Source organism: Astatotilapia calliptera, chromosome 9 (assembly GCF_900246225.1).
Source record: "Astatotilapia calliptera chromosome 9, fAstCal1.2, whole genome shotgun sequence".
Lineage (NCBI taxonomy): Eukaryota > Metazoa > Chordata > Actinopteri > Cichliformes > Cichlidae > Astatotilapia > Astatotilapia calliptera.
Genome location: NC_039310.1, coordinates 23,251,093 through 23,264,218, shown reverse-complemented (window position 1 = coordinate 23,264,218; position 13,126 = coordinate 23,251,093). Strand labels below are relative to the sequence as shown.

The 13,126-nt window shown below is 45.0% G+C and overlaps 1 protein-coding gene across 1 annotated transcript; it reads right to left on the bottom strand.

The window, feature by feature from the left end:
- Positions 1-1,148: 1,148 nt before the first annotated feature.
- On the bottom strand, positions 1,149-12,087 carry LOC113029267 (carbonic anhydrase 1-like). The gene is made up of 7 exons (XM_026180044.1): positions 11,487-12,087; positions 10,970-11,167; positions 9,481-9,599; positions 8,566-8,658; positions 8,411-8,473; positions 8,161-8,316; positions 1,149-2,747 (listed from the first exon to the last, which is right to left on the bottom strand). The coding sequence occupies exons 1-7, from the start codon at positions 11,512-11,514 to the stop codon at positions 2,628-2,630; spliced, it is 777 nt and encodes a 258-aa protein (XP_026035829.1). The 5' UTR covers positions 11,515-12,087; the 3' UTR covers positions 1,149-2,627.
- Positions 12,088-13,126: the final 1,039 nt, after the last annotated feature.

The following is a 13,126-nucleotide window of genomic DNA, read 5'->3' as shown; positions in this document are numbered from 1 at the left end:
CTAACTGTAGGGTCATAACCCTAACATTTAATTTCTCTGAGCATTGCACGGGTTGGTGTGAATTTGCTGGGAGTCCACAGATGGGAAGGCTGACTGCAGTCTTGAATGCTTTTCACTTGTGAATAAACTTTTTCACTGTAGAATGATGGATTTCAGATTGTTTAGAAATGGCTTTGTAACCCTTCCCAGATTTACAGGCAGCAGTAACTGTTTCTGTAAGATCATTGCAGACGTCTTTCCTCTTTGGCGTTGTGCTGACACAACTGAATGCTTCACACCAGCAAAATGACAAAACGTCTGCTTTTGTCGATGAGCTCACATTTGCCAACCATTTAATCAAGTTAATGAGATGCTTTTGATTTGCAGCAGCTGACTTCTCTTTACTCTTTTAATTAAGAATTCTTATTTCCAGTGGAAGCAATTTGCATTTTGGCTTAATGTTCACTAAATTCACAGTATCATACATCATATACTATAGCTCATCTGGTAAAGGACCAATGACTTTTTATTATGTCATAATACATAAACCCTCAAAAGTAAAGAGGGTGTACCTTTGACTGACTACATATCTTTATTTCTCATTATTTAGTATGATGTGGTTCTTTGTTGGGTTTTTAAGTCTTGATTTAAAAAAAAAAACAGGCAGTATCTGGTGTAAAAACAGAACAAAGGTAGGAAAATATAGCATATCAAATTTTAGCAGATCTGCAGGGAAGAATTTGTAGGTCTGAGAGTAAACAGTAGTTTGATGATTTTGTATTTCAAATGTCTTTCAAGAGTCTCCTGTTCATGAAAACCCCTGTTCTTTTTTTGGGGATCAAAGTTTTGCTGCTGTTACTGAATAAATTTGGTGATTTTTCTTCAGGTAGGATTTTAGCCTGAAGCTTGATGTGTTAGATAGAATACTTAATTTAACACTTGCACACTTTACACTGCGTATTGCACATATGTAGGGACTTTGATTAAATCTCAGTTTTTGCCGTCACACATTGCTTTCCATTTGTATAAACAGCAAAGTTCACTAAAGCTGCATGTTCACAATTATGATATTAGCTGTCATGTTGCTAGCCTATGCTGCATGAGTGAATAAGAAGAGACATTAACATTAATAATGATGAAATAAATAAACACACAAATCAAAAAGCACATTTAAGTTGTAAATATACATTTATTTCACTATTAAAATATCCACTTCCAAAATAGAATGGTAATAGCACAAACTTCCAGGAAGGCCCTACAAATTATTGGCATAAGGCTTGTTTTCCTACAGTAATTACAATCTTTCTGGCATCTCTTTTCTGGCTTAGTCAAACATCTGCAGTGCTTCAGAAATGTACACTGGTCTAAAGGAGGCTTTTGAGAATAAATACCCGTTTGCTAGTTGTTCTCCTACACAGGGCTTGACCCCCAGGCTGACACTATAGTCTTGTCTGTTGGCAGGTTTTCCTCTTTCTTGGCTTTAGGATAATTTCTTCCTTGGCGTTGTGCGTTTGCCACTGTGACATCGCCCACAGGACGACCGAACATTACTGTGCGTTTTAAGCATTAGCACTCTACACAATGAGAATTGAAGAAATAAAATTTAAAAAAAGAATGAAAAATACACACAAGGGGATTTCATTTCATTTTTAAAAGAAGCACTATATTTGTCTATTGCGGTGTTATGAGGGCATCAAGAGGAAAGAGGCTTTTTGGTTATAAATATAAATTTAGGAATCAGTAAAGACTCATTTTGCATAAGCTCTCAGGCTCAAAAAACTCACACATCTTGGGATGACACAGACATGAAAGACTTGCAGAGCTGGATGTAAAAGCAGAGAAATAAATCACTGCTATGGTGTTCAATTTAGCCGACCCTAGCAGCTTTGTGCTGTCGTGCCCTTTGTTGCTGCATGCTGTTCTACAATTCAGATTGATAAGCAGGTCAGAGTTATGGGCATCATGTCTGCAGAGACTGCGCCAGTGATGTGTGTGTATTTGTGCCAGAGGGTGATTTTTCTGAGTCAATAGGATGTGATGGAGGAAGCTGCATCGTCACACTAAGCCGCTGTGATGCAGAGGCTGGCAGTCTGTCAGAGATTACAGACAGACCAGGAGCAGCACGGTCCTGTGTGCCAGGTCTTGTATGTGCACCTCATGCTCCTCACATTTCCTCCCTTTGCCATGCTGAAACTAGCTTGTCCTTTCTGCTACCTGCTAAAGGAAGAGCACCATTTCGATAGTAATTCATCTTCATTTTTCACCCTTGTGGCTTTCTGAGGGTAAAATAAAAAGAGACCTGCACATTCTTGTGTAATGCTTCTAAAAAACAGCAAGAGCAAATGTAGAAGCCTTGTAAATATGTTGCAACCACTGTTAAATGTTTGTCCTTTAAAATCAATTATGCTTGCTTGTTCTGCATATAGAAACAGAGATGCAAATCCTTCTAGTGCTCCATTTCACAGTTAGACTGTCGAGCACGGAAAGCCATGGGCCACAGAAATTTAACATCCTTCTGAAACTGGATTGAGAGAGATATGTGTGCTTCGCGGCTTACTACAAGAGAGGTATTTCTGGGTGTCAGGCTGAAGGGGAGGGGAAGGGAAAGGGCAAGAGGGCAGAAAAGGTCACAACAGGGGGAGGGGTTACTACTTGAAGGAAGCACGGACGGTGCGACCCTTGAGTGGCTGGGGTGGGCGGTAGTTGTCCACCATGCAGTCCTGAGCCGCCCCATCGGCGGAGAAGAGCAGGGTGCGGAATTTGGCCATCTGTGAAAAAGGAGACGACGGTCGTAGCGTTAATCATTCCTGCAGTGACTGTCACTCACAAAACACTGGCTTCCCCCTGCTCAGTCACTGAGAGCTTTTCACTGGGGAACTGAGCTTAGCAGTTATGTTATTGTTGACATTTCTTATATGCTTATTTACTTCCTTGCTCCTAGTTACATGACATGAGAAACTTTATAGCATTCCCATGTTTGAAAGTATAAATGTGATGCTACAGCCAGCTGTTGTCAGCTTGGCTTAGCATAGAGCAGAAGCCTGAGGTAACACATACAACACAAATTCCCCATTTGAGCACATGAGATGCTTAAAAATTAAAATGTTTGGTGGGTTTTTCATAAAAGAGGGGTCAATGCTACAGCATCTTGTCTTTGTACTAAGCATATATTAGCTGCTACCTGGTCAAGTCAAGCCAGCAAAAACAAAGAAAGAGCAGTTTTCAGTAATGTCTTTCAAAATAAATATTGACTACCAGAATAAAATATAAATTATGCATGAATATAAATACATCTTTTGCACCCCTTGGTAAAAAGAAGTGATTTTGGCTATTGTGTAAAAGGTTGAATGGTCAGCTTGACTGGTGGAGCCTGGGCTTGCTTGTGCCATTTTCCCAAAGGGCCACATGAGAAACTGGGACAGTTGTGGACGGCTGCACAAATGAGCTTATTGTTAGGATGCCTGGGTCGTCGACCCAGGGTTTTTGAGTTTATATTATTTATACTGTCTAGTTTTTGGTTTCTTTGAGTTCTATCTTATGGCTTAGGTCTCTGTCTTCTTTAGTTGCTCTGTCTCCCCTATCACCTGCATCCCCTTGTCTAGTTCGCGTCTATGTGTATCTTTAGTTCCTATATCCCCGTGTTCAGTCAGTGTTTGTGTCTGCCCTGTTCCAACGTCTCTGTTCCCTTTGTTATAGTGCCTGCCCGTGAGTCTGTTATGTTTCCTGTTTTACTTTGAAAGTCCATGTCTGATGTTAATGTGTCTGGTTTTGCTTCCCCCTTGTCTCGTTAGGCCTGATTTGCCCCAGCTGTGTTTCCCTCCTGTTACCCATTCCCTGATTGCTCCCTCTGTGTATTTAAGCCCTGTGTTTCTTGGTGTCTGTGTCGCGATCTACCGTTTATTTTGCTGTGTGTTCTGTCAATCCGCTGGTGTTAGTTTATTTTTGATCTTTTTCCAGTTATGTTATGTTTGAGTTGAGTTCAGCATTAAAGCTGTTTTCGTTTAAGTTCTGTCTCCGGAGTCTGCACTTTGGGTCCAATTACTGCCTGCACACAGCCTCACCTAACAGAAGATCGCGACCAGAACATGGACCCTGCAGACTCTTTTTCCTCGGAGTACAACACTGAGATGGAGCGGATGGTGAGCCTGCTTGACCGCATCGCCCAGTCCCCTGACTTGAGGACCATGGCAGTGGGGCTGAGTGCGGTGGAGGCCATCATTCGGTTTAATCCCCGGCTTAGCCAGTTTGCTAAGGACACTAAGTTGGACGACACCATTACTGCCTGGAGAGAGCAAGTCAAGGCTGGTGAGCTTGCTCTCTCTCTCTCTACATCTTCCCCACCGTTACTCCAGGACAACGCACACTCTCCTTCTGTTTCAACGCTGCCACGGACTTCCTCTCCCTCCCCACACCAGCTGGGTTCTCGTTCACCTGCCTTTTTCCTGGCAGCTATGTGGTCAGAGGATGAGGAGGTCGTCTCTTTTTCTCCACCGGTTCCTGTTTCCTCATCCCGAAGGAAACGGCGTTCTGGCCGCCGCCACAACAGAACTGTTGAGCAGTTTGACTCTGGACATTCTGACATCACACCCACTTCATCTGTTCTGCAAGCTGGTTCTGCTGGAGGGTCCGAGGGGCCTGTTCAGCCACCTGTCTCTGCTGTAAGCTCCGAGGGGCCCGTTCAGCCACCTGTTGTTCCTGCTGGGGGTTCTGGGGAACCGCTTCAGCCACCTGTCTCCGCTGGAGGGTCCGAGGAACCGCTTCAGCCACCTGTCTCCGCTGGAGGGTCCGAGGAATCGCTTCAGCCACCTGTCTCCGCTGGAGGGTCCGAGGAACCCGTTCAGCCACCTGTCTCCGCTGGAGGGTCCGAGAAACCGCTTCAGCCACCTGTCTCCGCTGGAGGGTCCGAGGAATCGCTTCAGCCACCTGTCTCCGCTGGAGGGTCCGAGGAATCGCTTCAGCCACCTGTCTCCGCTGGAGGGTCCGAGGAACCGCTTCAGTCACCGGTCTCCGCTGGAGGGTCCGAGGAACCGCTTCAGCCACCTGTCTCCGCTGGAGGGTCCGAGGAACCGCTTCAGCCACCTGTCTCCGCTGGAGGGTCCGAGGAACCGCTTCAGTCACCTGTCTCCGCTGGAGGGTCAGAGGAATCGCTTCAGCCGTCTCTTCCTGCTGGAGGGCCCGAGGAGCCCGTTCAGCCTCACGCCTCGTCAGCTGGAGGGCCCGAGGAGCCCGTTCAGCCTCACGCCTTGTCAGCTGGAGGGCCCGAGGAGCCCGTTCAGCCTCACGCCTCGTCAGCTGGAGGGCCCGAGGAGCCCGTTCAGCCTCACGCCTCGTCAGCTGGAGGGCCCGAGGAGCCCGTTCAGCCTCACGCCTCGTCAGCTGGAGGGCCCGAGGAGCCCGTTCAGCCTCACGCCTCGTCAGCTGGAGGGCCCGAGGAGCCCGTTCAGCCTCACGCCTCGTCAGCTGGAGGGCCCGAGGAGCCCGTTCAGCCTTCTGCCACGTCAGCTGGAGGGCCCGAGGAGCCCGTCCAGCCGCCATTAGCCTCTGCTTCTGCTACGCCTGGTCCAGCTTCGGCCTCAGCCTCTGCAGCTCCGCCTGGTCCGGCCCCTGACTCTGCAGCTCCGCCTGGTCCGGCCCCTGACTCTGCAGCTCCGCCTGGTCCGGCCTCCGAGGATTCAGTTTTGTCTGCCCCTGAGGTTTCCAATCTGTCTGTTCCTGCCCGTCCTGCTCGGCCTGCTCGTCCTGCTCGTCCTGTCCGGCTTGCACGTCCTGTCCGGCCTGCTCGGCCTGCACGGCCTGTCCGGCCTGCTCGTCTTGTCCGGCCTGCTCGTCCAGCTCGGCCTGCACGGCCTGTCCGGCCTGCACGTCCTGCCCGGCCTGCACGTCCTGCCCGGCCTGCACGTCCTGACCGGCCTGCACGTCCTGTCCGGCCTGCACGTCTTGCACGATCTGTCCGGCCGATGACTGGACGTCGTTGCCGTCATGGACAGCCCTCGGAACTACGCCGCCGTCATGGACGGCCCCCTGAACTACTCCTCCGCCAGTGCCTCCCGCCCGGCCGGCCTCCTGACCTGCTCGGTCGCCGTCGCTGCCTCCCGCCCGGCCGGCCTCCTGATCTGCTCCGTCGCCGTCGCTGCCTCCCGCCCGGCCGGCCTCCTGATCTGCTCCGTCGCCACCAGTGCCTTCTGCCTGGCCATCCTCCTGAACTGTTTTCTGGGCTCTTGGACCATCGGCCTCCGGGCCGCCCCCCTGAACTTTTTTGAGACTATTGCCTGGGCCTCTGCGCCTTTCGTGAGCTCTTTTGTTTGTTTGCTTTTGGACTTTGCCTGGGCCTTGGTGCTGTTGTTTTGGACTTTGTTTCTGTGTTTTGTTCTGTTGCTTTCCGGGCTCCAGTGTTTGCACTTTTTTTTGTTTTGTTGTTTCGAGCCCTCCATCCTGTTTCCCCCGCCGCCCACCCTGGTTGGGTTGTTTGTTTTTTTTTGTTTTTGATGTTTTGGTTTGGGCTGTCTGGAAGCCAGCCCTTAAGGGGGGGGTACTGTTAGGATGCCTGGGTCGTCGACCCAGGGCTTTTGAGTTTATATTATTTATACTGTCTAGTTTTTTGGTTTCTTTGAGTTCTATCTAATGGCTTATGTCTCTGTCTTCTTTAGTTACTCTGTCTCCCCTATCACCTGCATCCCCTTGTCTAGTTTGCGTCTATGTGTATCTTTAGTTCCTTTATCCCCGTGTTCAGTCAGTGTTTGTGTCTGCCCTGTTCCAACGTCTCTGTTCCCTTTGTTATAGTGCCTGCCCGTGAGTCTGTTATGTTTCCTGTTTTACTTTGAAAGTCCATGTCTGATGTTAATGTGTCTGGTTTTGCTTCCCCCTTGTCTCGTTAGGCCTGATTTGCCCCAGCTGTGTTTCCCTCCTGTTACCCATTCCCTGATTGCTCCCTCTGTGTATTTAAGCCCTGTGTTTCTTGGTGTCTGTGTCGCGATCTACCGTTTATTTTGCTGTGTGTTCTGTCAATCCGCTGGTGTTAGTTTATTTTTGATCTTTTTCCAGTTATGTTATGTTTGAGTTGAGTTCAGCATTAAAGCTGTTTTCGTTTAAGTTCTGTCTCCGGAGTCTGCACTTTGGGTCCAATTACTGCCTGCACACAGCCTCACCTAACACTTATAAAGTGATTAAACTAATACTGAGCAGAACTGAATTCAGCCTTTTGGTTCAACCCTTCACAACAGTCCCAGTTTCTCAAGTGGTCCCTTGGAAAAATCGATTGCCAATACTTGGTCTAAGCTAAGCTAAAAGCTACAGGCATTAGCTTTCATGCAGTACATATGTGAGAGGGGCATAATCAATCTCAGCTCTTGGCTAAAATATTTTGTATGAACATGAGACTAAAAAAAAAACCAAGTGAGTGGTTACGTCATAGTAACATATGATTGCTTTTGATTTATTAACATAGGATAATGAACACAGTGTGTTTCTTCACTACTAAGACAAACCATTTCATCTGGTGGGTGCACCCTCTTATAATTAGCTGATAAATAAGTTCTGTGTTATTATCTGCAGAACCAGCTATATATAACCCTTCATATGAAGGTTATATCTACACAACTCATATGTTTACCCCTGAGATACATTCTCACCACCGTGAAATAATCACGTGACCACGAAGACTTAACCTTCACATGGACTCAAGGCTCCATTCACTGGGACAAACCAGCCGGGGGGCTGTTAGTTTAGAGGAATGGGTGGTTAAGAGGCAAATACTCATTTCAGTGATAGCATCAGCTGTAATTTTACAAATAAGCATAAATCTAGGTAAGATGTGTTTAGGTAGCTGAAATTACAAACACAACACAGTAATAGTGTTTCACCTACAAAATGTGCTGCATTTGCGGGATGAATATTTCCTGTTGACTGCCCACATGGTGATAACGCTGTGGTAAAGCGCCTAGCATCTGTGTGAACTCTTGTTCTTACTCATTGCCCCAGTTGGCCAAGTGTCTGCTGTATTGCATTTCTGTCTGCTACAGAGGTTTCTTCTTCTTGTTTCACCCCACAGTTAATCTGAACAATTAAGCCCTTTATTTAGATTGTAGTACAAGAGAGGATTTGCAGACAGAGCTATTCTAGACCGTGGGCATAAAGCCAATCCTTCTGCTGTAGCTGAATGGGCTCTGTTTGCAGCAAACATACCTGTGCAGAGCTGGTGCTGATTGGTTCTTTGCAGACAATCCAGGTAACGCTCTCATACAGAGGGGGTGTGGTCAGAGAGCCATCATAAGTCCAGTAGTCTAGGCAACCAGGGAGCAAAGTAGAGGGGTCGAAATTTTCAAAAGAGGTCTGCTTGCCCTTTAAAAAACACAGGGAGAGAAGAACATTGTAAGAAAACTATCAGGAAACAAATCAAAAAAAAAAAAAATCTCTTATTTTTACAGAAACACACTTTGGACTTGATGGTGTCAAAGGCATCAAGAAGCTTCTGGAGATTTGGATTTTCACCACCAATCTGAAAAAGAACAAATGATGCACTGCGGTTAAATGTTTATCATGTTTTATTGTAATACTGCATATAATGATACTTTAATCATTTCTGCTCACCTTCAGGAAAACTCCAACCACAGCGAGTCCATCGGGCTTGCTAGCAGCCTCGCTGAAACTTGTATATTTGGTGTTCCAATGCACCAGATGAAGCTAGAAATAAAATTATATTTACATTAAAAAAAATCCTTACAGGAAACTTTATTCCTAAACTGTAGATGAAACAATAGTTTAATTATTTCTATTTTTGATAACGTAAAGCAGATGTTGGGAAAATTAAGGCAATAATACTCCAGATGAGGTCCAGTGACCCCAAGAGGTCTGCAAGGAAAGTAGTAAACTAATAATAATCTTGCATTACATCATTAAAAAGTACATCTATACTATTTATTTCTGCGCCAACAAACACGGATACATACAAAAAACATCACGTCACTCTGCCATAAGGGGATTCACTTTTTTCAACAGCCTCCTTCCGCTGCATAGCTTGGTTAATTAGCCAGCTAGCTAGCTAGTGTCCATGGATACTATTTGACCAAACCACCTAAATCATGGATTAACAGGCCTGGAGTCTCTAAATGCCCCCCCCCCCGCACGCAATTAAAGTTCTGTTTAGGGAGTGCAATCATATGCTTCTTTGAGGTTAAGCAATGGCTGGGTGAGCAAACAGTAGATAAGGAAAAGGCAACTATTTGTGGCAAAACACATCAAATTGCAACCACACATGCTGCCAAATATGATGGGAAAAGAGGCCAGCTCCCTAATTGCTCATATTTTCCTCCCAGGCGGCCTTTCTTCTTCGATCCTTTTTAATTCAACCAGTGAGATTTCTGTTTTAGACAAATTTTAATGGCCTCTAATTTGTCTCCCCCCCCCCCCCCCCCCCCCCCCCCCCCAGCCCCAATCTCTTTGTTGCTGTACATCAACATTAATCAGCTATCTCGGTATTATCATAATGATCCAGAGATTCCCTACCTCGGCGGGATATTTGGTCCCAGCCACAGTATGTTCAGATCCCTTGCTATCAGAAGCTCCCCAGTGGAAATGAAACTGCTTGAGTCTGTATAACCCTGAGATTGGTCCATCCGTTAAACCTGCAGAAAGAGAGAAAAATGGCAGAATGTGGATAAAAGTGCTTCACTGTTCAGCACTGACATAAAAAGATCTGACCTGCAGGAAAAACACTTCAAAAGCGCTGTATTTGCGAACAAAAGGAAATGGAATAAGATGTGATACACACATGTAGACACTGTGACTGTGACACACTTCCATGGAAGCAGTCTCAGTTCCTGTTGTGTAAACCCAGCTAGAGATATTCAGTTCAAAGTAATGTCCAGGTATTGTAAACACCAGACCTCTTTCCACTGTTGTGTAATGTATCTATTTAAAGAATACAAAGTAGTTCAAACAGCAGCAATTAATCCTGTATATTGTTCTATTTCTGGTGCAACATCATATGGAGCCTCCCAAAACAGGATATTTATTTGGCAGCTATTGGTCTTGAATGATAAAAAAGTAATCTGTGTCTACATGAAAAATGAAGAATTAGTGGAGTATAACATGAATGTGTTACACAGACACCTTTCTTAGAAGTGCCGGGCCTAAAACAGGTACAGTAAGATTCTAAGAAAACATAAGAAACCACTTTGTGTGAGCAGTAGAGATTTTATCCCTGTGATTAAGTTGATTATGCAACCATAGTCTCGATTATCCCCTATCAGAGCTACTAAAGAAAAACAAAAGAAAACACTCATCACTCTGAAATCCTAAGGAATCCTAAACAAAAGTGGAGGACATGTCCTTTTTTATGTTTTGTTTATCTTTTAAAAGTTTTAATATGACCAGAATGGAAACACACATAAAATAAATAAACAAACAAATAATGTTTTACTGAAAGAGAAAGATATTAGCATTAATTTCATAGTAACCGTTTCTGTGCACACATGGGGACATTAATAATTAACAAAGCTCATGTATGAGTAACCTTCCCTTTTTTTGTGCTTTTGACCTCACTGTTAGCAGAGCTGGCGTGGGAAAGGTTTACCAAGGGTTAGATTACCAATTCAATCGCGCTTTGTGCTTGCCTTTTCAACGAGACCTCTGCACCTTAAGCAAATGTATTCATTGTAAAAACGACATATTTCATTTTTCAAAAACAACATAAAATCTGTGCCATCGCTAATGGCGTGGTGTTAAGGAATCTGGGGCGCATCTATATTATAAGCACAGTATTAATGTCTTTCTAGTCTAAAGCTTGAGTCTGTGGCAGCTGTGCAGATGACTGCATTGTATAAATCATCCTCAGGAGCCGGATTTTTATTGTCCGCAAACCTGGATCCAAGAATCTTATAGCTTCTCGGTTACTGTGAGTAATATGAATGTAAGAGAATGTGTTTCTCCGAGAAATCTCAATCAGTACCTGGACGGTTGTAAATTTATTAGTGCGGGTAGTTTTAACACTCACTTGAGCTGTCGGTGTCGTCCGCGAAGGTCACTTGGACGGAGTGCCCGTTGTTGAGAATATCGAGGCAGGTGGACGGGTCGTACTTCAGGGTGAGCGGCTTCAGCCCCGCGTCATATGATGCTTGGCCCGGTACGATGTCAATAGGAGACTGACGGACTCCATCGGCAATAGGGAAATTTTCAACCCATTTCTGAGGTCCTGGAAATTACATAATAATAATAACATTGTATTTAATATCAATCTATAAATATATTCTTTTAAAATTTTAATTATCTGTGTATTTGGGAGCTGAAGGTGTGAGTGCGTCTCCAAATATGCATAGTAGGCTAAATAAATCAATGTAAAAAACCCCCAAAAAATCTCCGCAGTGATCCGTGAATGCAGTCCTTCGTTCATTTAGCAGCCCGCTTGCTGGTAGGACTGGTAATATATATATATATATATATATATATATATATATATATATATATATATATATATATATATATGTATATATATAGTGCAATCACCGGCTCACCATTGTTTGGTTTGTATCCCCAAGACATGGTGACAGTTTGGATGTATGAGCGAGCAGGCAGAGCTGTAATCCCCTAAAGCTAAAGCGACTCGTTCCCCAGTGCAGAGCAGCTAGTGTCCTCCACCTGACAGCTGCAGAGCTTATATAGGGTCCCAGTGTGCGGCGTGTCCGTCCGGCAGCCCGGGAGGAGTTTAGATGCACCGCAACGCTGCAACACGTCGGATCAATGGATCTCTCTCTCTCTCTCTCTCTCTCGCTCTCTCTGTCTTTCTCTCTCTCACTGAATCTGCGGTGGTTTAAACGTTTCATCGGCCAGCAGCTATGAAGCTTTAATAGCCTATCTCTCGAGCGCGACGAGCGCGTGCTCACCTTTCATCTAACGGATTTTACGCGTCTGTCATGTGAGGAAGTGAAGAAGACACGTAGCCCAGTGACACATTCAGACGGACAGTGGACTACAGTCATGACAGTGGAGATATTGCGGCAGTAACGCGCAAACAATCACCAGATATCGATAGAGAGGTAGATGGATTTCGAATAATTACACAAAAAGTTGTCGCAAACACCAGTTAGTACAAATGTCTGCAAACGCACAAAGCAATCGTTAAATCGCGTGTGAAATGGGGGTGGGGGTCTGGAATATGAACTTTAGAGCTTGTCTGGTAAGATTTTCATAAAAAACAAAGTAAAAACTAATAGGTCAATTTGCTGCATGATTTGCATGATGGCTGTCAGTGATGATGGGGGGGGTTACGTCTTCCTTCATAATCTTCAATAAACGCTTGCTTTCCCGTTGCAACTCAGAGTACAATGACATAATAAGGTTTTTCAGAAAAAAACAACCCAACAACAAAAAAAACAAAAAACATGCAGGTAATGATAAGCGCTGCGATGGTATTATGGTGCCACCTGCTGTTGCTTCCCAGGCAGCACAGCAACGTGTTACCGGTACAGGGACCTGATCCGTGAAGCTTTAAAACGAACTGATGAGTTTGCTCAGTGGTTGGGGCGACTGGCTTAACCTCTGCTTCACTGATTATCTCGCTCCTTCTGCCTCAGGAGCAAGAAATGATAGGACATATATCTGATATGCACAGTTCATCAAGGCGCAAAACAGGGACTAAAGGCCAGTTTGCTCTATTATTATTTCAGACTATAATACATATAAATATTTAGCCTACAAATCAAAGTCAAATGAGACAGTATTCACCGATAATGAACAGGTGCGTATGAACTGGTCCAAAGGAAAAAACGAAAACGCGACTGTGCAAGAGGACATAATAATAGACTGCACAAACCAAAATAAAAAATGGTCACTGCACAAGAGACGTGAAGAAGGGCGTGCAGGCGGGATGAAGCGGTTGGAGACGAGGGTCAGGGGTGATTTGTGACAGCAGTATAGCGACAAGAGTGAAGGGAAGATTTACAAGATGGTAGTGAGACCTGCTATGATGTATGGTTTGGAGATGGCGGGACTAACAAAAAGACAGGAGGCGGAAATTGAGATGTTAAAAGTTTCATTGGGAATGACCAGAATGGGAAATGAGTACATCAGAGGGACAGATTAGGTAAAAAAAAAAGCAAGGCTGGGATGTTTTTTTTTGTTTTTTTTAAAATCAGAATACGGATATATTGAAAGA

What these genes read in the sequence shown, in the direction of transcription:
- LOC113029267 (XM_026180044.1), bottom strand. Translation starts at nt 11,514, where the DNA reads ATGTCTTGGGGATACAAACCAAACAATG. An exon ending in GGACGACACCGACAGCTCAA is followed by an intron (nt 9,600 to 10,969) that starts GTGAGTGTTAAA and finishes CTCTTTCTGCAG; the next exon opens with GTTTAACGGATGGACCAATC. An exon ending in GGACCAAATATCCCGCCGAG is followed by an intron (nt 8,659 to 9,480) that starts GTAGGGAATCTC and finishes TTTTATTTCTAG; the next exon opens with CTTCATCTGGTGCATTGGAA.